This window comes from Conger conger, chromosome 1 (assembly GCF_963514075.1).
Source record: "Conger conger chromosome 1, fConCon1.1, whole genome shotgun sequence".
Lineage (NCBI taxonomy): Eukaryota > Metazoa > Chordata > Actinopteri > Anguilliformes > Congridae > Conger > Conger conger.
Window position 1 is genome coordinate 26,744,578 of NC_083760.1, and position 26,475 is coordinate 26,771,052.

Consider the following 26,475-nt stretch of genomic DNA (forward strand, 5'->3'; position numbering starts at 1 on the left):
ATAAGAGATGTTTCCCGTAGAGAAATCAAAGGAAGTGGATACAGAGGAAAGATGGAAAAGGACCAAAGAGGAAGAACAGAAATGCACCAATCAAGGTTCAATAATTTATGTTTTCCGGCAGGAGAGCAGCACTCTCCGAGCTTGTTATCTCTGATTGCATGCAGGCACTGTTTGGAAAAGATTTGTTTGATAGGTTGTCTGACTTGGCGTCATTCTATCATGCAAAAAAAAAGAACGCTTCAAGTGAGGAGCCAGTAGACAAACAGAATTAAACCTGAAAGACTCAATTCTGGCAACGTTGCCAACGTTTCAAAAACCATCTGTGAAACATGAAGGGACCTGCATCCATGTCTGGAGTTCATTTTCAAAACTGAACACATTTCATGATTATCTTTGAACACAATACAATACAAACGCTGTCATTTAAGAGTCGCCAAAGTCGATTTAACACTCGCTTTTGAAATGCTTTGAAATATTCATCAGAATGTACACATCCATCCAATTTTTTATCTCATAAAATAACAGGTAGGAGATGTCCCCTTCCGTTTGTAATACAGCATTTGTTCTGCCGAACAATGCAATCAGATCCACTGTAGTCTGTCGACTGTCATTTGTAAATGTGCCTACAGCCTTTTGTTTAAACAGGGTTAACGGTCCTTTGTTTAAACAATATCTACTGTAGTCTACACGGAATATATTCGAACAGACTATTATAATCCGTTTAAACAGCTTAATTGGGTCTACTGTACTGTAACAAGGGTTTGCTGCAGTTTATTTAAAAAGTGCACTCATCTGAACCGTTTCAGTTAGATACAGATTAATTAGACCTGTGACTAGGACAAAGAAATTTAGGTGAGCTCATGCCCAGAACTTTCCGTGCCGTGTTAAACGAGACATCAAGACTGGAGAACAGGAACGCTGGGTTGCCAAGCACCTTTAACAAGCTCAGTATTAAAAATGACCAGTAAAGTCAGTCGAATAAGGGTTACGTATGAAACTCAAACATTAAGGACATGGGTCTGTGTATATCTCCAAGTATGATCACTAACCACTGAACACACCTCTCCATCCCACTAATGAGACACTCCCCTAGAGTCACTCAAATGCACTTAGCATATGCAGTTCAATGCAGCCATAGGGGAATCAAGTAAATAACAAAAGCTCTTACAGACTTAAACATCCAAGAAATAGGCGTGGTCTGAAATTGTTGGTGCCAGGGCTGGAGGTGGGAGTTTTTTTAAAGAACGCGTTTCCTTTGCAAAGAATATGTTTGCAAGCTTTGCAATCCCCACTGGGTTAACCTAATTAATAAAAGTATAATAAAACATAATGAAAAACAGAAGCTAAGAAATAATTTATAATATAACAAATTATATATAATATAACATAATCAAAGTTAGAAGCTCACAAATAATTTAGTGAACTGGGGAATATCATCGTACTTGATTTAGAGTACGGGTAGAAATGAAGCACTTAACTTTATCCTTCCCACTTTTCTCTGTAATATTTGGGCCATGTGTTATATAGAAAAGCTGTTTTTATGTAATGGATAGGGGGGAAAAAATCGGTACGTCAAATAAGCTTTTCAGAGTAAAAGCTCTATATATAATTTACCATTAAAATTTTACTGCAATATGTTACCCTGTGCAGTATTTCACACAGTTAGCTGGATAAACGCACTAAGTAAAACCCAGACAGCAGTTCAGTCCATGTTCCAGATTCAGGTTTTACTTAGTGCAGTTATCCAGCTGACTCTAATCCTGCTTTGTGAAACAGGGCTTAATGTTAATTATGATGTTTAAAGAGGTACATTTTTAGCAAGACGTCATATATACATGTCACTTAGCCATTACAGTGTCTATGAAGAAAGGTGGTGACCACGTGGGTGGAAATTGATTGCTGCATAGACTGCTTAACCATCCTGAGTGCAAGTAATTCTGGGTCAAAAATCTGGTCTGGAGCAAAAGCTTTCATGAATAAAAATAGCTGTCTGGTGGGAGTAAATAAAATCCTTTTACAAAACATAGCAAATTGTAGCAACATAATCACAATATAAGGAAGTTAATTATTAGGCTATATTTGTTATAACACAAGTCGAGTTTTGTTTTCCATAACCAAATGGAACCAATGAAATAAAGCCAATTCATGAACTCATTAACTTTATTTTCTATTGCATGACCAATATGGATAAAAGTCATCTTGACGTAGCAACAGGCTATTTTCCCATGATTTGATGTCTTTCTAAAGCCGTGATATGGAGAACATTAGCATTTTAGAAACTTGTGACCCAAAAAATACATATATATAAGCATGACAATGCAGTATGATTAATGTTCCCTGAACAACCAGACACAAGCCACGGTGTCTTTAAAGCTCATTTTTATCAGCAATAACATTTTCCTTTGTTTGGTGCCATATTGAAATGCAGTGAGTAAAGCAGACTACACAGAGATAGACCATCCTGTTTGTCAGATAAGGTTTGTTTTGCTTTGATTTAACCACATATCTCCTTAAACAGAGTATGTCTGATTGAATCCCACTGCCCCACTGAGGCACAAAACAGCTCAAACAGGAGACTGAGTCACATCACACAGCCATGACCAGGGAGACTGAGCCACATAACACGTCCAAAACCTAAGAGACAGTCTAACGACACGTCCAGTCATGAACAGATGCATTTCCTCTGAAACCCTTCCTTCCCCTCTTAGTGCACCACTGTGCCCAGGAAAGGTTAACACTTAAATCTCCACGGTTACTCTCTCATCCAATCAGGAGTCACTCAGTTTATCTCTCATCCAATTAAGAGGCATCTGACTACTTTCCCATTATATCAAGATTCACACAGCCTCTCATGCAGTCTGGAGTTATAGGGCAGTCCCAGTAGTACCAGCACGGCTGGTGCTTCTCCGTGAAGCCAAAACACTTCATGAATTATTCATGACAGGGATTATTCAGCCTTGCCATCGCTGTTATACCACTCAGCCTGTGATTAAACAGCTCCAGTACATGACAACAGGAATGTGTGTTTTCCAACTGGCAGAATAGGGGCATCAGGATAACAATTCGACAGTATAGTGTATGTGCTACAAAATTCTAGCTTTTAAACAAATAGCTGTACATTCCAATACCAAGAGCCACTGTTGATAAATTTGACCAAAGTAATTTCACCTTCAGCATATATCCAGCCAGGAAGATTGAAATAATGCATGCTAAAGCAATCTTGGGTACAAGTGTCAGTCAGACAGGTAAATAATGCAATACCGTGCTCTTGAACCAGTGAGTTCCATGAAATGAAGGTGCTGCAACAGCAAGCAAGGTTAGATAGAGTTCAGACAAGCATTATCAAAATTGAACTGAACAAAGATGCAAAGACCATAAATAAGCTCCCCAAAACAAGAAATATACTGTAATATTGTTCAGCGCAGTAGAAAGAAAGCCCAGAAGGCAAAGGGATTGGGTTTTACTCTTTAAATGGGGGATTAAATATTTCATTTAATCAGGGCCCCACAGCCGTGAAGCCATTTCCTCTTCCTGCCGTTCATTCAATCCACATATCCCTGCACTTTTCAGAAAAGAGACACATTTGCAGACATATTCAACATGAGGATTAAAGAAAAAAAAATGTTTCCCTCAATTACAACAGTCAAGTCACTTTTTAAAAAGCCACATTTATTCAAAGAACCTGTACTGAAAACATCATTGCCGTAGGAAATGTAGTGTTTCACATTAGTGAGGCAGCGGTTGAGTGCAGTGAAATGGCGCTCAGAAAATAGGTCGGTTAAATGACACTGTTCAATGTAGTGATGTTAGTGTTCAGAGATGCAGTGGTGTGAACACCAGTGACAGGTAGAAGGAAGACGTTTTCAGTTGCTCAAATACAGTGACAAACACTGATGACAAATTAATCAGTGAAATGAAAAATGCTGGAGGTCTACACAAACCTAAGCATTGCTGCCAGTCAGACCACCCAAAATCAAACCAGCAGAGGTGTAAATTCCAGGTTCAGAAAGTAAGAGTACTCACCGCCATTTTGTTCCAATCACCTGGATCTGCTAATTACAACAATTCTTCAGCCGGGATGTAGAACTCATTAGTGAAATCAGTTTATGGGTGGAAGAAATATATGGCAGAACTTTCTGACCCCTGGATTTTCCACCTCTGCAAACCAGCAACCCCCCCGCTTCTCCGTAGCTCACCTGGCCTCGGTTGGTGGGGTCCTTCTTGATCCACTTGATGACAGTCTCGTAGACCAGCTCCTCTGCCTTGGTGTTGAGGCTGTCATTGGACAGGTAGCTGATGAAGTCGTCCTTGGAGATGCGGAGGATCTCGTCTTGGCCAGCCACTTCCGGAAAGTTCTGCAGGGCGTAGGCCTTGGCCATGCTGTGCAGCTCGGTGCACTGCATGGCCTCCGCCATGGCCAGCACTCCCAGGCAGTTCCCGGCGGTCAGCTGCTTCTCTGTGCAACACAAAGAGCAGGGCGGGTCACTAAAATACTGACACGTTCATTGATACTGGACTGACACATGCTTGTGCCAGTGTGTGAGACAATATGGTGTGTACTGTATGTGTATGTGTGTGTGTGTGTGTGTGTGTGTGTGTGTGTGTGTGTGTGTGTGTGTATTCGGGAGAAAGAGACACAGAGAGAGTGTGTGCCCGGATACATGTGCCTGGGCCCACGTGCATATGTGAGAATGTGTGTGTGTGTGTGTGTGTGTGTCTGTGTATGTGTATGTGTGTGTGAGATACAGAGAGAGCAAGAGACACAGAGACAAAGAGAGAGAAATAGAGAAAGGGAGAGAGCGAGTTTTGCTCTGACATGGATGTTTGCAGACTGTGCCAGAGCCCGAAGACAGCTGCATTCTGACTATCCGACAGAAAGAAAACATTTTCTCCCGTTTCCCCGGCTTTTCAGGCACCTCACCTCCAATGACAGAATCTGCCATGCAGTTGGAGCTCATATCTCAGGCAGCCTACATTTTAATAAACACACTCAGGACAACACACTTCAGGTGCTGAAACACTACGGTCATTATTCCATATCACTCGTTGTTCCATTAAGGGCCACTTATATCACGCGGCTCGGTCTGGGTTTTACTGCGGTGATTTGGAAGTGCTTCTGGGTCAAAGTTCCTCTGGCTGAGGGAGGCAGAGGTGCAATGAGAAACCATGGAGACAGAGAAGAGGGAAACAAACGCAATCCTCACGCTGACATGTCTGCTGCTTCTACCGCACACAATGAGCACACTCCATACACAGGAGGCAAACAGTCATAGCAACGATCAAACACGGTTGGCTGGGGCGATATTGGTTCAGCATTCTGGATTTAATGGTATTTAAGTAGCACCATGAACTTCTTCAAGAGCTCTGTTCTGAAGCTTTAGTTCGATGGACAAACAATGTTAGATAACATTTACCAAACAAAAAAAATAAAGGGGTTTGGAGACCCTGGGCTGACGCAGCCCCAAGAGAGCGTCACACTTCGATTTGAAAGATTGGGAAACTTTCAGTGCAGTATATTAGCTGTAGCGACGTTGCTAGTCTCATTGTCGCTCTCACTAATGTGGACTGTGTTCCAAATAGAACACAGGGAAACGGCAACTTCCACCAAAATTTAACGCCATTTCACTGGTAGTTTTGCTCCTGAAGAATGTGGTTTATGATTATAATAATTATATGGAAAACTACAAATAACTACACAACTTCCCAGTGTTCGGAAGATCACATTTGCTCACAATGTTCTGAACACCTATTCATGAACACAAGTTATGAAAACGGAAGGAATTACACACACACACACACACACACACACACACACACACAAAAACCAAAGCTGATCTGGAAGCAGCCGTGGTATTAGCATATGGAGAGCTACAAAAACATCTTCACAGCACATCCGCCAAAAAACTGCGAACAGGTATTTACTTGCCAGTGCATTTAGTTAAGCATAATCCATCTAAAGATTTTATACATGATGTACAATGCAGCCCCATGAAAAGCATTTGTCTCTCGTCCTCCTTCCCTCTATTATTGCATTTGTCATATTGAATGTTTTCAGATCTTTAGACAAATGATTTTTCCTTTTCAAAATGGTTTCCCTTTGTCGAAAATTACATTTTGGCCAAAGATCTGAAACCATTCAGTGTGACAAAATGCAATAATAGAGGAAATGAAGAAGAGGGAAAATGCTTTCGATAGCACTGTATATTACAAATGTACATCATATATAAAATCTTTGGATGGATGATACTCAACTAAATGCAAATAAATCAGGAAGGGGGCACATACTATTTCTTCACCGTACTGTATGTTTTCTAACAGTCCAGATTTGAACATTCCTTGTCAGTTATTTGAATGAGTGTAGATAGCATCTCGGGAATATTGGTTATACCAAGGAACAATGGCCTTTGTATCTGTATTAGCAGCTGTGTTGACACAAAGATTAAAGCCGGTTTTCAAATGCCCTGCACAAATGATCTGCACAAATGATCTGCAATCATGACCCATGACTTAAGTAGGTGATATCTTTGATAAATCTCATTAGCTCTCATTGGTTTCTATTTGCACTGATAATAACGATGACTTTGCTTTGCAATCTACTCATATTTTGCTGAATCTCTGTCAGAACAACCAGAAATTGCATATGCATGAAGTTTCCAGGCACAGTCTGGATAAAATTCCACACTGCTCTGATGTTTGCTGGCGAAAACATTCAATACAGGGCCAGATTTACTAAAGGACCGTGACTGTTATTTAAAAAACAAAACAAAAAAAAAACAGTTGCAATAAGGCCACAATATCTACGGGGGATTTACTAAACATTCGTATCAGGTCAAAATCGCTATTAGGATGTCATGTGCGGAGACTGACTTTCCTATTGATGCAATGGTAAATACGTTCATGCATATGTATACCTGGAGCGAAGGCGCTAAAACAGGGTGGATATTATTTAAATTAGCCAAATTAAGTATTCTGTCTGATTTAGTGAATCAGGCATTAATTGCTCACTTTCTTTGCGTGAGAATTTTTAGAACTCTTGAAAGGGGGTGGTATTTTTTATGCACCATATTATAGCCTATAGCTGAGGAAGGGTGCTCAGTTGTGGGCTACACACAAACACAGCAGCATGGGGTGGGGATGAAGGAACGCAATAACACTATGGAAAGGAGACAGGATTTAATTTTGTTTTATACCTGTTTTTACTATCTCTTGGAATGTATTTGTATCAGATATAACGTGAAATTATCTTTGGAAGGACGTAAGACGTTGATTGAAGTCAGCTAGAAGTTAGTATAAAAACGCAGTTCTGGATTTAAACTTTTAGGGTATATAATGAATAGTGACAGTTTTACCTTCTCCCATTACAAACTCATTTGTGTCTATTCCTTCCACAATCCCACAACTTTCTCATTTAGCAGAAATTTTTCCACCTGTTGTTCTACCAGTGTAAATACTGTGTATCTTTTTCCCCTCATTCATAACATCATCCTCTATTTTCTTTACATCCAGAGCCAAAGCCTTTTAGTATGGGCCTATCTATAAGAATGAATTTTGTGTGCGATGTCACACCGAAGTTATCTCTCTCTGCTGTTGCTGTTGTGTTCCCATATACAGTGTGTAAAAAATAGGTATGGCTCTAGACATTCAAGTATGCCATGTTTCTGGGTGTTTCTTATTACAAAACTGCGAAAGATGGCATTTCATTCGATTGCATAATTAGTAATAGTCTTAGTAAAACGGTCATTAATATATCGGTATTTGCGAACGCAAATGAGTCGCAATGGAGCGAATGTTTTTGCGTTGTGACGGTTTCCTTAGTAAATTTGGCCCTCGGTGCACATTCTTAGTAAAGATCCAATAGGTACTTCTGCACTAGTTTTTCCAAGTGCAAACTTTTGGTGCATCTGGGATTCACTATCCTCCCTGCTTTCTTAGTTAATGTGACTTTTTGATTGAATTTGACACCGGCTCATGTTTAGGAACACCTTGGTGTCACTTTGTGGAAAAGTGTGGCCATAAAGGAACACGTAGCCTTTCAGACCCGCTGAAGCGTAGCACACATGAGACCCAAGGCTGAAAATGTGACAGAAATCGCATTCAGAGAAGATCCATCTTTAAAATAAACATGAGGTTAAAATATTCAGTATAGCATCTCTGGTAAAACTGTATGACTCTTTTGGCAACATTTAGCCTATACACCAATTTTCTATAAAAAAATTAAAATAATAATCACAGTATGCAAGTTGATTAATTGTCATCCATGCCTCAGTGTTTATAGAGTTTTAATTTAGTTTGTTGCACTTGGCAGAAAATACCAGAAGTGAACTGTGAAACAATCAAACATTTCAGCATATGGCAGTGTTTGTTTACTGAAATGCATCAGAACAACAGAGGGTGACTTATATTTTTGTTTTATTTTCTGCAGCTACAAATGTGAGCTACAAACTTCAAACAGATTTTTCAAACTCAGTGAACCAAGGTCTCTGAATTACTGCCTTATTATTTGCAAAATTGTAACCTCTCTACAGAGGTTCTTCTGTTCGGAAAGAACAAGGTGCACGTTCTGCCTCAAAAACGCATAATACCTGCCCTGGCACATTTTGTGCTTGCCTTGTGGTCCACTGTTGTTTGACTATATTATTTGATTGTTATTATGCAAATGTACAGTGCAGAAGTCTTAGGCACCCTAGACTTTATTATATATGTTTATTTTTAGTATAAAAGAACACATTTGAGATTTGGAAAAATTATATGCCTAACATTGTAGATAAACATTGAAGTATTTTATGTACATACGTATATTTTGTATGCACTTCTATACAGTTCATTGTCAAGGCCGGTGTTTAAAAATAAAAAATTATATCATACAGTCTAAATAAATATAAGATACAGTATACAGTACACTATTGCCAATCACAGACTGTACTCGATTAGCTATAGAACGGCATGTTTAAAGTACAGGTTTAATGGGGAATTAAAACTAGCCCATAATCAATGTTCAGGTGATGTTTAATTGAAATTATGACAGAAGAAAATATGTACAAATGGATTTTCAAACTGATTTCTGTATTTATGAAATTTGTTAGAAAACAAACAAAAAAAACCACAGAAGTCTGCACCTGCCGCAAAATAACTTTTTCAGTGAAACATCTACCTTATCCTTGTCTTCCATTGAAAAGTTGATTCTGGAAATTATGGCCTGCAAAATATCTCCTCAAATTACCCTTCTTGCCATTTTCATCACAGCCTAGCATAGTCTTCAGTGTAAGTTACCAAACACACAGATCAGGCCAAACGACAGGATTCTCTGTCAAACAACCCGATAAAATAACTCTAGAACACAACAATCGACATTAAATCTGGGCAGTTTTCCTTAAAAATCATGACAGTTGCACCTTGTTAAGCTTAAAGCATGAAGCATGAAGAGTGCTTTTTTTAGTTAACCTTTCAATAAAACATGCCTCTTATTACACCAATCCACTCACCTGAATTTCAATTTAAGCAAGAGAGAGTTGAGAGAGGAGAGGAAGAACCAGTCAAAACAGGCACAAAAGATCGACATGGAAGGACAGACACAGAGAACAAGACTGGCGAACATTGGACAGAGAGCGAAGAAAATGTGTTCCTTTCCTAAAGTGTAAAGAATTCTGTCATGTTGTGCTGGAGAAAAATGGTTTTCGATCCAGTCCATGTACGTATTAATCAAATAGGCCTAAGTCCTTATCATTGTTGTAGCCTCAGCACTTGAAATACTTCCCTCTAGGGTCTATCAGCGCACTTGTCCGTGGTGGTGGGTATGCACTTTGTTGTACATCGCTCTGGATAAAATCGTCTGCCTAATGGCAATAATGTAATGTCACGTAATGTGTTCCATCGTAACGACGGCTCCGTGCTCCTACCCAAGAAGGACACGCAGACCTTGCAGAAGGTGTTGAACTGGAACTTGTTGGCGGCCTCCAGGAGGGTTTTGGCGTTGGCCGAATCGATGATGAGCGAGCCCGTGTACACAAATTCGAGCAGCAGCTCCAGAACGTCGGCGCCGATGTTGGTCATCGAGAGTTCCAGCTTCTCGCCCCCTCTCCCCTCCCCCGACGACCTGGTGACATCGGACAGGCCGTCAGACACACGCCATTACAACATCGCTCACACGTCACAGAGAAAGAGAAAGAGGAAGAGCAAGAGAGGTTCAATGGTGTATGTTCTTTATATGTTCTTTTTGTGCTTTGGCAACATAAACGGTATCTGGTCATGCCAATAAAGCAACTGAAGTTGAATTTGAGAGGGAAATAGAAACGGAAAGAGAGGGAAGAAGTGGAAGTAGAAGAGGAGATAATCAAAAAATCATTTTAGAATTATGGGCTAAAAACTCTAAAAACACAAATGAAAAAAAAAGCACCATCTGCAATAAAAGGTTCCCTAAATCAGAAGTTGGGGTAGGCCTGCTTATGAGCACAGTAGATTAAGGCATAAATTCACACAAAAAAAAACTCATATACGGTAGAACACATGGTAAAAATGAATATATTGGAGGGAATTATATATATTATATGGGTTTCTGAGCAGCTTGTGATGCAATTGGCCAGAACTAATCCATATATGACAATTATCCATGAATATCGATGCTAATGCATTCATATAGCACAAAGCCTGGTGGAGTATTACGGGAAGTTTTTACAGCAACTTATAATAATATGCTAAATGTAAACTATAAGACTTGGCCTTATAAAATATGAATAAAAAATAATAATATATTCCGTACATGGCAATAATTGAATCAGTACAGAAGGAGAATTCAGAGGACACAATGTCATGAGTGCAGAAGAAGAGATTGGAATAAATACATGAATAAGTGTTGGCAAAGTGCCTGTGCATTGTATTTGTTGAAATGTTGTTAATTGTTTTACCCATTTCCTGACTATTAGACAAAAACTCCATCTGCGTTAGCCCTGAGTAGAGCAGCTGTACAAATAACCAGGCAGGATGGAGAGACACCGACAGACAGACACAGACGGACGGACGGACGTATGGTCAGGGAGGGGTGGGGCCAGGCAGCGGATGTGGGGGAGGGGGGGAGGGGAGAAAGGGGTCAGTTCCGCCACAGGAAGCCAGCAGCCATCCTTCTGAGGTTTCCATGAGTGGAAGCTGGGCATTTTCTACAAGAGATTCCCAGAATAAAGCACAACAGCCCCAATGCTGCAACCCCCTCCCACCCATTCCCTTCACCCCCTCCAGCCCAGGTTTGCATACCAACCCCTCCCTCCCCCCTCCCCCCTCCCCCCTCCCCCCAGCCTGTGTACGAACAGATATTAGTCATCCAGACTGAGACGGGGCAAAAGGTACAAAAGTGCGAGGAGCTCTCTCTGGAAGCAGCTGCGAAATCAAGAGTTTCTCCTGAAAAGAAGAAAGAGCCGGGTTTGTTACTGTCAGACGTGGAGGGAGGCCCAAGCGAAACGGCCCAGAAACAGGACAGAGGAGTAAGCTTGTGTTAAAGAGGGGGGGCAGAAAATTTGAAACGGCAAAAAATTCAAACTGTTTATAAAAAAAAAGAGAGGAAAAATAAGGCATTGTGCTTCGCTCCACAATTAATGGAACCTCAGTTTGACGCAGGAGCAGTCGGCTTTGGCTCAGAGCTCGTGTCGAAGAAATTGCGTTTCTGCTTTTAAGAGAGGTGTACAATTATTTTTTGCATTTGCTTTCAGGGTTCGGCTTGGGACTAATAAATAATAATAAAGAAATACCCTCATTAACATGTACTGCATTTTATCCTGCAAAAGCATCAGCATTCTTTAAACGAGACTTTTAGTTTTTAGTGCCTTTCAATGGAAATTGCATCTTTAGATTTAAGTGTATTTCAGTCTGCATTTTCAAACTGACAGGTCAATCATAAATGTAAAAAGCTGAAATGGGTTGGAATGGATTTTTGCACTGAAAATCAGGGGTGGATAGCAGACCATAATGATAAAAGCAGGTGCCCTATTACGGTATATACCGTTTTGGCAGCAAGCAGAAATGCATGTATATGCTCCTCTGCATGCACATCCAAACACACATACACAGAAATGCAACCTTGGATGCAGAAGCGGCCATGCCCACACTGTACAGTACACACGTGCAAGCTCACACATGCACTTTCATGCAGCTACGCTAGCACAAAAACGACACTATCAAGACCAAGTTCCCGCTCGCTAGTCTGCGAAGGATCACAAATGTAATATATGCTGGGAAATTCTCATAGACAAGATTAAGGGCCTCTTCAAGTCTTACAATAAGCCAGAATGCCAGACTAATTCCTTACAAACAGCCAATTATATTAGGGTCCCTTACAAAGAGTTCCTGTTCCTGACACACATTTCGCTCTGAGTGATAAGATGGAAGGCATCTGCACTGCCCGAAAATCGATGGAGAGAGCTCCTTTAAAACCGATGGCACCACATTACCCAACAATTACTCGCCACTACTGGAAATCAATGCAATGATCAATATCAATTAAAAACTAACAAAAAACACTACACTGACATCCTGCGGTGATACCCTGCTTTGCTTTTAAATTGGTGAAATATGATTGCCGTATTAAGGCATAAATTAAGATGATTTCTGGGCACGGAGGGGGGAATTGAAATTAAGGCTCCGTCATGTGGAAAATGAATTTCATTTCCGCGTGTCAGATCACCGACCGACTGACTCTTACAGCCTTATTGTGTTAAAAACGAGCCTTCTGCAAGGAGAGCAGGTATCTTTCAATAAGCAAGAAGCAGCCACAATCCGTGTCCTTCCAGAATCTTCTGATTGCAAAAAAGATTAATGTCAGATATATATTTTTCCCAGTATTTAATCTCATTGTACACAGCGTTTCTAACGCACAGTAGACGCAGAGGATTACTCTGAGCCGTAAGGCTGAAGAAATGGGATTGGAGATAAACATTTTTCAATATTGAGAAAAATGAACAAGGAGACCTGTAAGGTCTTTCACTTGGAGAAATAAACAACTGCCACTATTTAAAGCAAGCTATTCAATATTTGTTGATGAAGATGGTAAAAATGAGCAAAATAAAGAAATTGAAAACAATTGCACACATCAGTTGATTGAATCACAAGCCCTTGACCAACCTTGAAAGGGTGCAAGTCAAGAATTTCACTTTGAGTGTTTTTATTAAGCTTTAAACATTAACTGTTATAAAATAAACTGAAATAAATACACAGTATTTGCTTTATCTAGTAAGCTAGTCACCTCCTTCAAGGTCTGAAACAAAACTTTATTTATAATATTACATTTAAATATCTTGCTCTTTCAGATGGCAGAATCATGGAAACTCTGATCTTATGACTCCAGAATCCGCTAATCAATTTGATACCAGTAAAAACCCTGATCTCAATTACTCTAGAATATATGAATTAATCTAATACAAGGAGGGTAAAAGAAAAACATCTATACCAGTAGTACTAAAATCTAAAGCGAAGATTTCATCTTTTGGCCGTAACATTTGAGACCCGGACAAGAATAGAAGTCAGCAATCATCTGTCTTTCAGTCTTCTGACAGAATTAAAGGATTGCTTGACTTCAGTATTACACTCTAGCAAGTGAAATTAAACGCAAAGCCAGCAAAGGAAAGGATCCTGGGTTATGAACCAAAAAAAGCACATTGAGATGGAAAATACATATTAAACTTAAATTTCAAGAGTTGAAATAAATCTATGCCCATAAAAAATGTATTGGGACCATTTATTCTGAGTGCATCTCATGCATAGACAGTGTGATTGATGGAACATTCATCTTCGCTTTCAGAAATGTAACTAGCAGGCTAATGGCAAGATGAAGTCAGGTTCTAAGCGAATAAAACGGTTTCTCATCAGCGCCTGTCATCAAGGGCAATCCCAGGTCATTCAGGAGGCTCTGGACTTGATTTTGTAAAACTGACTGAAAGTTTTGGGAACTGAAATGAGCCATATGTTACCTCTAGCTTATTGTTTACACCACAGTGAAAGGCTAGTACAGTGATCCAATCAGTAGCAGACTTTCTCGGTGAATTAACTAATTCATGAAATGGCCTCATCTAGACCAGATGATAGATATTATTGGCAGTTTTATATATTAAATATATATTTATAAAAAATCCCCAAATTTGAAAATGTATCTAGAATGTTAAATGTAATGACTGTTTTGGTGTCAGGGGGACACAATTAGTGTCTCTAGCAAGTTACCAGTCACATAGAAAGTACTACACTACACTACACAATTTCAGGGCGAAATCCATTACAAACAGAACCATTAAGCTTTTATAAAAAAAATATATATATTTCATACTTGTAACATTTTTTTGAGTAAACAAAGATACAGCATTCCACTGGGATGCGGTCAATACCTATGCAGAATCCTCTATAATTGTGACGAACATCCACAGATCCAATTAACCAGATGATCGGCCACAAATCCTTAACACTAAGTGTTCTTTTTCTGTCGTCATTGACACTCAAAGCTTTGGATTTGATTGTTTATTGGGAGGATTCCAGAATAAGCAGACAGCATAGCACCAATAATACCTACCAATATACCAAGAATCAGGACTGCAGTATATACATATTTTGATATCTGTAAACAATAACAAAGAACAAAAGACAAATGTAATGCTAGAGCCTAGCATCTGGTCTGTAGAACATCTGTGGTTCAACCATGCTGAACAAGCACCACAGCAGTTTCCCCCAGACTAAAGCCCTGTGGGTCTCCTAGCGAGTTGCTATTAGCAACACATTTTTGCACAGCAGACAGAAACGCATCTATACCCTTTTATGGTTGTGGTACAGCATTACAAGTATATCGCTTCTGACTATTATTTCCACTCTATTGTTCATGTTTTAGGTTATGGGCATCACTCAGGGTAAGTACACCAATTAAGCCCATGTGTCTATTAAGCCTATTTCCAATTTTGGATTTTGAATTAAAAAGTAGAAGGGAAAAAACAGCTACTTTGTGCCGTTTAATCTTTCAGCCAATTCATCATCTTGTTATATCCATGGCAGTTTTTATTCTGAGCCCATCACACTTATCGTGACTGAATTATCAACGGTCATGTGCAGATACATCCTGACAGCCATTCAGAAAGTTGTGTAAAATCTACTTTCAAGAGGAACTTCAGATGATGATATCTTTCAGGATTTCAGCCATTTTTTTAGCTAAAAAATGTTAGCAGTCACACCTCATGTCAGTAAAAGCACTGAGGGCATAATCTAGTGTGGTGCAACATAATCTTTTTCATGCATGTATCAGTTTCATTAATATTAAACGTTCATATTCTGTACATGCGCAATCTTTGGAAAGAATTGCATTTATATCAGGCAGACTTAATTGGTGCAATATCAGAATAAGCACTCCTCCAATGCAGAATGTAAAAAAAGAAATATATGCAAGCAATCAATTCAAGCCATACATAGCACTGTAGCCTATTTTTATTCTAATAGGTCAATTTATTTCTCGTGAATTTGAATGTATTATTCCAAATTTGTAAACATTAAACAGTTATTCAGCTTGCGGCCACCATGTTCTTATTAAGGCCAGTTGATAAAAAAGCATTGAAATGCATGGAAGCATACAGTTAACTTATAACAAATGCAAGCAAACAAAAACAATAAAAACAAATGTTTTCAGATTACATTTTTCAAATGTATGACAGTTATCACTTGTGTCCATGCATTCCTAATCAAGAGGGCACAATGAGAAAGTTCGCTCCACTTCGGATTGCGGACAAGAAATCACCAAGAGTAATGAGTAGTCAGGAAGAATGTAAGATATAAGTCGTAAACTATTTTAAGTGCTAGTCACAGTAAGTCAATCTAATTTTTGTATTTTTTTTTTTTTTACTGCACCGTGATATGTGACTGCTCTCTCTCTCAAAATAAAAGAAAGAGTTTTGGTCTGAAAAATGACTATGTTTTGCGAGTAATCTACCTTCAGGCAGAAATATTAAGAGATTAATCTCTCATCTCACATACTTGCGAAGAAAAGTGTCTGCAAATGCAAAGATTTAAAGACCCCAAAACAAAGTTTTAGCACACCCACCATGAGATGAAATTTGAGTACAGCATGTAGATACAGTTGAACATTTGGCACGCCTGGTCAAAGTGCATGCTACAATGACTCTCTAAGTGAACAGATGCTGGCTCAACCTCTACATGGTACAACGTTATACATGACATCTTTCTGCAAATTTTCATGCATGATTACTAAACCTTGGCTGCAAATAGGTCTTTCAGAAAGCCAATGAAAACCTCAAATTAGACCATGAAGTACTTACAGGAAAATAGTTACTGAAGCTGAAGGTTTTGCAATTGCCATCATAGTCTCATATAGTCCCCACACAGTTTGTACTGTATTATTGGAAACTAACAACTATGAATATTCCTGAACTAGAAAAGTTACGCAAGGAATAGAGGGCATAATCCAAAAGTGAGGATACAAGAATACAAATACATTTCCAGCTGACTGCAGGAAATATTTGGAAGCTCTAATAGAAATGGCAAAATAGGTGTTACCAACTGAAAGTGTGCCCAAACATTTAGCTTGACATGCGCACTTCAATTACTTATCTGCAATCTGCAATAAATACGAATAAATTTGCTGTCATGATAATATTGTTTAACTCTGTTCACTTACAGATTCATTGAAACAATCACTTTGTGAAGAATAGGAGAAAATGTGAAAAAGCTTCTAGGAGACTTGCAAACATGTTTACTAGTTTTAATCAGTGCCAATCCTAAATCCGACAGCTTTCTAACACAAAAAGCTAGACTTCTCCTGGGATGATTTCTGAGAGCAAAACATTTAAACTGCTTGAGTGATTTCTGAATTAAACTCAAGAATTAAGAATTAAGCCAAGGCAAGCTTTTGTTATTTTCGTTCTCAGCAGCATTTCTCTGTGCAAACCATAAACTACAACTAATTTATTTAATGTTCTTACAAATGTCTGGAGCAATATTTTATGTGTAGTGCAGGATAAATGTTGACTAAATTAAAGATTATATATATATATATATATATATATATATATATATATATATATATATATATATATATATATATATATATATATATTCCTGTATGAATTCAGATTTGTTACTCCAATAAACAGATTAACTAATAATTAACAATAAATAAATATACTAAAGTGATATGATATTTAATTTATTAAAAGTTGGACTTCTACAAAACAAACTAGAATCTAACACAACAAAGCAGGTTTAGGAAACTACATTTATTACAAAGCAGTCAAAAAATGAAATCCAATGTTAAGAAATTGGGACTGCCATGCTTTTACTCTGGTTAAAGTTTACTTGAAGATTTGTCAGCTGTAATCCTAAATATCAAAATGCAGGGCCACATAATAAACAAACAACTGGACATAGATGTTTATTGTGTGGCTGTATGCTGCGTTAGAGCCAAGCATATTATTGATGTTATTATTATTATTATTATCATTCTCCATCCAAAGCAATTACACAAAAAACATTAGCGTATAATTTAGACAGAGAATGGATAAAATTAGCAGAACTAATTTTTGTGACTAATTGAACAATATTATTATGACCAATTAGTGTACAAAACACCATTAGCGATGAGCTACACCTGTCCGACAGGCAGTGTTTCCACTGATTCATCAGCTCTGGGAAGCAAATTATGACCCATCGTTGTGCCACTTAAAGCTCTCCAATCATTGTACCCAATGACATCAACCATGTGAAAGAATTAGCAGAGAAGACATTATAATACATCAAATATACATAGATACATTTGCCCAGCAAAATGTGAACTCTTGTTAGAAGACTGCTCACTTACAGGTGAAGAGGGTATGAGTGGAGTAAGATTTTATCAATGTGTCAGATGCATTATTAATATGTTTTATTAATATATTACATATCTACTAGGTTCGGCTATATTAAAAATAAAATTCCCAGTCATGGACCTCTTATCTGCCCATTAAAATGAAGTTCAGTCCATTTACTCTACAGAGACAAAGGGGGTGAGACATGATTGGAACTTTTCCAATGTTGAAATACATTCATTTGAGCACAGAAGGAATGGCTGCTGGCCCTGTGACAGGAACCTCTGTCTTCACAGCCCTGGAAGAGAGGGGGAGGGAAAGAGAGGCGACACAAATGCTTCCTACAAAAAGGAACAGAGCAGATCAACAGCTGGAAAAAGGCAAACCTTTTGACCAGGTCCTTGAAATACAAGCTGCAGGAAGCTAGAACATTTTGGTGGACTTCAAACTCTTTGCCTTCAACAATAATTTTCAGGTCTGTAAATTCTTTCGCTCTGCGTTGATGGTTCAATTCCTTCAACATCTCTGTAGAACAAAGAAAAACAAAAACACAGAAAGGGCCATGTTCCAATTTAGAGAAGGCTTACAACTAAGCCCAGAATAAAAAGAAACTGAGACAAGAGAAATAAAACAAGAATAAGCACAGGTGGGTATGTACAGACATAATAAATGTGTAAAGCGAGTGTGCACTTTTAAGAAACATGCACAAAGAGAACAGACTGTACAGGTCAAAGATCACAAAGGTAAAACACACGGTTCAGCTTACACAAAACATTTGAGGAAACCCACTGCCTTAAACAAATTGAGCAAAGTGACTCATTAAATAAAGCAACTTCATAAATATTTAATTATATAGCAATTAAGATGAATTAAATCAACCAAAGTATCAAGAGTCATTTTACATCAGTTAGCTTGAATTATTTAACTTATACCAACTGTAGTCTATCTCACTTGAACTTAACTCAGAAATATTCAAGCAAGCCCCACATAAATGGTCACGTAATTGTATAACTTGAACAGTAATTACTTTAATTAATCAAATTATTTGATATTTAAATAAATGGAACTTGACAGATTGAAACCATCCTAATTGTTGCAATTTCTTAGGTATACTGGGTACCTCAAATCATTTTATGAGGATGACAGTAATAGAAACAGCTGCAAAAAGACAATAAAACGGCAAATATAAAACTTTCATGAATTAAGATATTGCTAGATGCAGTCTGAGGTACCATTTCAGAATTAATATCAATTATTTGTGTGTTTCCATAAGCAGAATTGCAGAACACCACAAAAGTGTATTAAAAAATATTAAGAGGTAAGTAATATATGAACTGTTGCTATAATGGTTCAGAAATTGCAACTTCCTCCCAATGTTTAAGAGATTACACTTCAACCAAATAAATAGAACACCCACACATTTCAATATTAGTATTTTTCTCAATTGCATTTTTCACAGATTTACAAACTTGAAATGTTATTAATACTACAAATATGAAAGGACTGGGGCCTCTTTGGAGAAAATAATTTTTCAGCTCCTTATTCAATCTTAATTTTCTTAGCAGTTGAAATCCAGCCAGCTGCACTTTACCAAGAGAGACAGCCAAAATGAGTGAGAACATGACAACTCCAAACCTTGTTGCTTAGTTACACAAAGTAGACAGTGTGCTAAACTCTAAACCTGAACACTACACCTGAGATACAGCGTGATAACAAAATACTGGAACATGATATTGCGCTTCTATTTTGCAAATTTTATGTAGCCTGCAATGTTTTGTTGCTTGGGGATTTTTGTGAAATCTTTGTTCCCAAATTTGATCAGTTTATGTTGAATCCTGGCAAGCCTTACAAATCTAAATGCTTACAACTAAAACAATAAAAAAGCAATTGGAATAAAAACCAGCCTCGTATTTTTTAAAGCATTAAGGCAAGCTTAATGCAGTAGATTACAGTCTTTTCACAAAAGTTCTGATGTTAAAAAAGAATACAACATATAAATATAAAATCCTCAAAACCAGGAAATGCAGTCCTTTACTGTATGTATTCGTAAAACTAGTCTGTAATACATTGTAGCAGAGCCAGTGGTATATGCCGACTAGATGGGAGAGCCAAGAATGGCCATTAATGCCTCATTTTGACAGGGAACTAGTGCAAGAAGTGTGATTACATTAAGCAAGTCCATTTAAACTGCATGATGCATTAACTGAAGCAATTTATGCTTAGCACTTTCCTCAAGAAAAATACTGCACTATTCCTGACTTTCAACCTGGAACTGGTACTTTAGCTACGACACCATGCTGCCTCTGGAGTGGTATTACGACTCAGTTGGCACCTTCCAGAGATGCAAATGACTTCAGACACATACACAATGCTTTGAGCCAGTCAAGGTCTTACCATAAATGTTGTTCAAGTATAACTGAAATGCAGCTTCAACTGAACACAATACACAGCTTCTATTAAACCCTGACCTGAGTCAATCTACCACTCACTAGGAGTGCTATGTCTGTTCCTGCCTTTTATACATGGAACACCCACACAAATGACTCTCTCTCTCTCTCTCACACACACACACACACACACACACACACATGCACACACCCACCTGCACACACCCACACACACAGGCAGGCACACACAGTGTGTCCATTTTGTTAGTAGGGTAGACATTATTGCAGCAAAGTGTGGATTACCTTGTGCAATATGTGAGTATTCTTTTGTGACATGAAACATACAATATACATTACATTACAATTCACTTGCATTTACCACCTTTGACTTGGTCAAAACAATACTAAAATTATGGTAGTATAAAATAAAAATATTATAATTGAATTCATATTACTTAATATTATTAATTAAACTGATATAACACATAATATTATTAGTCTGTTCATTTACCTTAATTTTTTTTATTTATTTAGTAAATAGGGGTCATTTTTGCCAGTGTTGTCATGTCATGACCAAAAATAATCTTTTTGTCTTGAGCGACCTGTATTACAGCATTAACTATCATGGGCACATTGGAAAGCAATGTAAAATGCATCATAAAATATCAGGAATTCACAAAATAGAAATGGAATAGTCTGCTTTTGCTTCAGTCACAAACAAAACACAAAGCAGTGAGACTCAACGCAGGCCTCAAGTTGACTTGAACTTTCAACAATGTTGAAATGTAAGTCACAGCTGAAATCTTAAAGACATATTTCTAATTTGTTAACATGAAAATTCAGGGCCACAGGCCTAAAAACAACTGAAACTTGGAGCAAGGAAGCATGCCACATTACAGCCCCAGCATACTCTTCACATTATTATAACATAATTCTCCATCCAAAGCCATTACCCAGAAACATTAGTGTTTAATTTACATAGAGAAAGGATAAAATGAGCAGATTGATTTTGCTGATTTTGGTGACTAATTTAGCAATGTTCTTATGACCAATTAGTGTATAAAACACCATTAGTGATGAGCTACACCTGTTTGTCAGTGAGTGGTTTCTATAAACACAAGCAGTGATTCATTAGCTGTGTGAAGCAAATTATAACAGTCTTCCTCTCACTTAAAGTTTGCCAACTATTCTACCCAGTGACAACAGCCATGTGAAACAATCGGCAGAAAACACATAATACATGAAATATACATAGACATATTTGCATATAGCAAATATTATAGGCTTTTATTCTTTAAGTTAAGACAGATAAATTACATTGTTCAGCAGTCTTGCAGATAGTGTATGCTCAGACCCAGAAATCTGATCCGTTGTACAAAAGACACTGACTAACAGGAAAGTTTCCTTCACCATCAGGTAGTTTTACAATGTTGGGTGAAAATATGTTTTTTGTTAAGCAATGCATCCAAAAAAGTAAAAAGCTATTATATTGACACAGAAATAGTTACAGTACTTACTGTAAACTTGTGTATAGGAAGGAAGATACTTTTTTCGACATAAACTGAGTCGGTTGGAATGGACATGTACTGTACCATTTTTACAGTCTGTGCAATATTTACTGTCTTTTACCTCTGTCCCAGAACTAGCAGTGTTACAATGCATTCTGATGTTTTGTGTCAATAATTTGTAATCAACTACTTTGGAGAGTAGAAGTACTTAGAAGTACTTGGAAAAACTGTTTGACTACACCACGACCTTGTCAGCTTTTGAGAAATTGCCAATATCTCAGGTGACATCTGTCCACTGCTAATTTATGTTAAACATCAAGGGGATCTTGAAATGTTACAGTAAATGTTCTTATTTCACACACTAATTGGGTCTGATCCGTTGAGCTTAGACGCAGCTTACTTGTTTAAACATTTACTGTTGCAGATGTCCTCCACTGTCGTTCAGTGGAACAAGTACATCTCAGGTGTTTATAGTGTATTTACTGTGGAATGAAAAGTCATTCAACAGCCAGGATTTCACAGCAAAGCTGAAGCTAAATGTGCTAGGAGAAAAAAAAAAAAAAAAAAAAAAAAATTCTCAGAATAACACCACCAAGCAGTGTCATCAGATGCTATTTATTCTGTTGCACTGAATAAGCAAACCCACTAAAATCCCCAACAACACCTCGAGTCTGAGCTACTGAAGTGGAATCAGCTAACAGAAATGTCCTTGTAAGCCCTTTCCAAATATATATGCGTATTAGGTGGATATTATGTATAAGTATATTATGTATAACAGGGACATATTTTTTAACTGTAAAGTTACTGGTAATATATTATTAAAGGCTGTGCATCGACATCAGGTGTGTGAGCTACAGTATTATTCCATGTTGATTTGACGGGTTCTTTGTCTCTTTGTACAGCTAGCTACGCGTCAGTTGTTTCTGCTGGTTAATCCTTTATAGTTTTAGCTGTTAAATTCTTTGTCGTTTAGTCTGTTTATTGCAACTCGGATTGTGTTGGATGGCCATCAGCGTGGTGTGTTGTTGTTGTTGGCCATTCAAGTGCTAAATAGTAGGGTTTGGGCATTTTCCACTTGGAGCAACCTCATTTTCTCTCCCACTGTCCTGCCACCTGTCCTCTTGATCTGATGCCCTGGCGGCACCTGCAGCCCTTCACTCCTGACACCCTTCCACTCATGTCTTCTCTGATTAACTCCCTGTACACTGCCTGCCTTCTCTCATCCTTCATGCGGGACCGTGTCACCTGCCGGCTGAAGAAACCAACCTCCCCTCTCAGTTATCCACATCAGCCGGCCAATCTCCCCGTCCCCAAGTCTAGCTAAGACACTCGAGCGTGCCATTAAAACAACTCTTTACTTTCCTCACACTGAACCTTTTTTTTCCCATCCCCGCCAGTCTGGCTTCTGGTCTGGCCTCTTCACAGAAACTGCACTCCTCTGGCAGTGTGCCGCTGTACTTTATTCAGACAGAGTTTTTCCTCAGTCCTGATCCTTCTTGACCTCCCTGCTGCATGTGACACTGTTGACAACAGCATTCCCCTGTATACTCGGTCTGCAATACTAACGGCCCCTGCCCTGCCTCCCTGTCCTACCTCCTTCCATGTCTCCCAGGGTGGCACAGTATCAACACCCCCTAGCCTCTCTCCCGGCATTCCCCAGGGCTCCGACCTTGTCCCCCCTCCACTTCTCCCTGGCCCTGCCATCGCTCGTCATATTGTTGCTATGCCGACGGCACTCAGCTCTCAATTTCCTCCCCACCGCCACACTTACAGGTCTCCGCATCTCCGCAAGTCAGCCTAGCTAAATACACTAACATCTCGATCCGGATGGAAAAATCGGCACCTAAAGCTCAACCTGGGGAAGACAACAAGGTCTGTCTTTCATCTGTCTGTCTTTCCCTTGTTGTAAAGACAACCATTTAGTGAGACCGGTTCTCCCCTAAGCACAGCCTCACCCAACGGCTGCATTTCACCATACCAAATAAAAGAGCTGTTTCACTATACACTTACCACATAAAGCAGCTGTTTCAGTTCACCCTTACCATGCAAAACAACTGTCATCAGTACAGCCATACAAAGAACTGTGATTCAGCGCAGAATTACCATATAAACAGTATTTTTCAGCACACCCTTACCATATAAAACAGCACTGTGTATTGTGCTCTTTTGAATTAACGGAGTATGCTGCAGTGACGAGACAGGCTTGCAAATGCAAGTGGCTATCCAAAAACGGGTCTGCCAGCATTGTGTTTCATACCCTAGGCCATTTCGCTTTGATACAGTGACCCTGGGAAATTGTGTTAATGTGCTTCAATATGCTTTTAGTGCAATATATACTGCGCAGTTAATTAACATGAATTATTGTGGTAAACATTGGTTCAGAAAAGGTTGATTTATCATGTGGGAAAAGTATGTGGGTTTGCTTTCGGCTTAATAGAGAGAATGAAAAATTCACAACTCAGTTGCATTTAACATATGTCGATACGGCCATGAATTATTAAGCTGAAGATGTATGGTTGTAATGACCTAGAATGTTCTTTTTGTCTTGACCAACCAATATTATATGGTTACTCATTCAGGATTGATGAGCATCTATGACCAATTATTTGGCCACGGACTCATCGTGTGGGTTCTCTAAAACACCAGCCCTACTCATACTGTATGAATAACGATCCGATAAATCTTTGCAGTAAAATTAAAATCTGGTGGCACTGTTGAAAAGATAAAGGGCAATAATCGTATTAACCACAAAGATAGAGGTTCAGTTCCCAGACACAGTTCATGAACCTCTGCATGGCTAGTGTGTCATACCGGAAACTAAACTGCATGTACCCATGGACAATGGGCAAAATTTGTTTTCCTACTTACATTTTCCCAAATAAGGAAGCCCATTGCCTAATGAGCAATACATACTTTAATTTTTTTATTATTACTATTATTATTTTGTATTTTTATTTATTTTTTTAAGTTGCCAAATCAGGGCTGTGAATGCAGTACATATCCAATTCCTACCCTCACTGGGAATATCCAATTATGTGAAACTTCAGTCGTGTTTGCGCAAGAAACCCCACTGTTAATTTGGGGCTAGACTTCTTTTCAGATTGCATACTACCTATCTACCCCTTGCACAGAGGATTTGGAGGAAGACCATTAATTTACCGTGGGGCTCATCCCTACACCGCAGCATGGTGCCTTAACCGGATGGGCCATTCAGCAGTGGGCCAAATACTTTGATTTCATAGTCCTTTTGTATTAAACTCCACTGATAGTTAAGAGTCAGAAGTTCATTTTAAGTTCTAATTACATTTGGAAGGGTCATTGTGACAACATTTAAGGTTATGGCCTCAATATTTTTTGTGGACTTTGTTCCACATAATATCCTATCTCAATATGGTATTGGTTGCAGTGTGAGTCTCTACGGCCAGGGTGTCCTTGCTGCCTGTATTTTGTTAATGCTTAGAAATGTCGACAGGAATGTTTTTCTGTGGGCATGTGGTATACCGAAGTGCATTCAATTTCTTTGACCCCCAGAAGCCATTGTACTCGGTGCCTTTGTGTTCCACAATTACTATTATACTGTAGACATATTTGTGTTGTGTAATATTTCCGACGGAAGGACGTTTGCGCTTGTATTGTCCGGTACGAAGGCCGATTTGTGCTACCGCTAACTGCCTCCTCCGTAATGGAATAGGCAGAGCCCGAAGCTCAGCTTGATCTAATTAAAAATGCAAAGCAGTGCATCTTAAAGGAGCAAATAATTAATATGGGCCGTTTCAGAGACTCCTTCAGCATTAAAACAGCCTTATCTAGAACAGGAAGCAATTAAGCAAGGCAGTGGCGGAGACGGAGGGCAAATTATCTTAATCTAAACGAGCTGTCTGACTTCTCCGTGTTAATTGCAGGAACAAAAATAATAAAAGGGATGGGGTGCATGAAGACAAGGGCAGCTGTCTGCTGGCTTCATGCTAACATCGCAAACATGCTAGGACATTAGCGTAGAGCACCATCACACCCTCTCTAGGTATCCTTTCCATTACAGCTGCTCGCACGCTCGAAGCCTTGTCAGGACAACCTTGAGTGGTGTATCAGACAAATAAGCTTTATTTATCAAAAAAGTATTAAAAGTTAATCCTGGTGTAGATTTCCTGTGAGAATCCCTGCTGTGAAAAGCCACCTTGATTAATTTGCTTCTTCAGACTACTTATTTCACAATCTCTTTTTGAGTGCTGTCGCAACCTTCCGTCGCTTCCCGCTTTCTGTCAAATTCCCGCATCGCAGTCATACAAATTCTATTATTGAGCAGCGCAAAGGCTTTTTTTCTTTTTGTCTGGCCTGAACGTTTGCATTCGGAGCTACGGCCTTGAAGCGCAGATCACGGTTACCCGTTCTTCTGGAAAGTTCCATGACACATGCTGTCTGGCATAGATCGAAAGTCTGCAATCGCTGCAGAATCCCCCCTCCCCCCAAAAGGTTCAGAAAAATGTACTTCAGTGGGAAAAGAGCTAAAGTTATCTATCATGCCATAGCAAAGTTTTCTATCATAACATAACAGAGTTGCAGCAGTTTGTAGCAGACCTGAGTCCTGTGAGTGTTAGCTCTTTGATCTAGGCTGTTCACTTTGTGACGAGCTCCAGGGCATTTCTGCCCTTAGGGGTGGCTACAATTTGTTTGTTCCCACCTGCAGCATCCCCTGCTCTATACTTTTTGGAGAATTAACTCAGATACTGGGAACAAGTGCACAGTCATGTGACCCCATGCTGAGCCTCCATTAGT

At 38.8% G+C, this 26,475-nt stretch overlaps 1 protein-coding gene across 7 annotated transcripts in view; it reads right to left on the bottom strand.

The window, feature by feature from the left end:
* LOC133108615 (kelch-like protein 29) overlaps positions 1-26,475 on the bottom strand; it is a 155,325-nt gene that overhangs the window by 40,094 nt on the left and 88,756 nt on the right. For all 7 annotated transcript variants that reach the window (XM_061218275.1, XM_061218259.1, XM_061218226.1 and 4 more), the window contains 3 exons: positions 18,194-18,332; positions 9,897-10,093; positions 4,197-4,456 (listed from right to left, as the gene is read on the bottom strand). In XM_061218275.1, the coding sequence (XP_061074259.1) occupies positions 4,197-4,456; positions 9,897-10,093; positions 18,194-18,332 (596 nt within the window). The remainder of the gene's footprint in view (positions 1-4,196; positions 4,457-9,896; positions 10,094-18,193; positions 18,333-26,475) is intronic.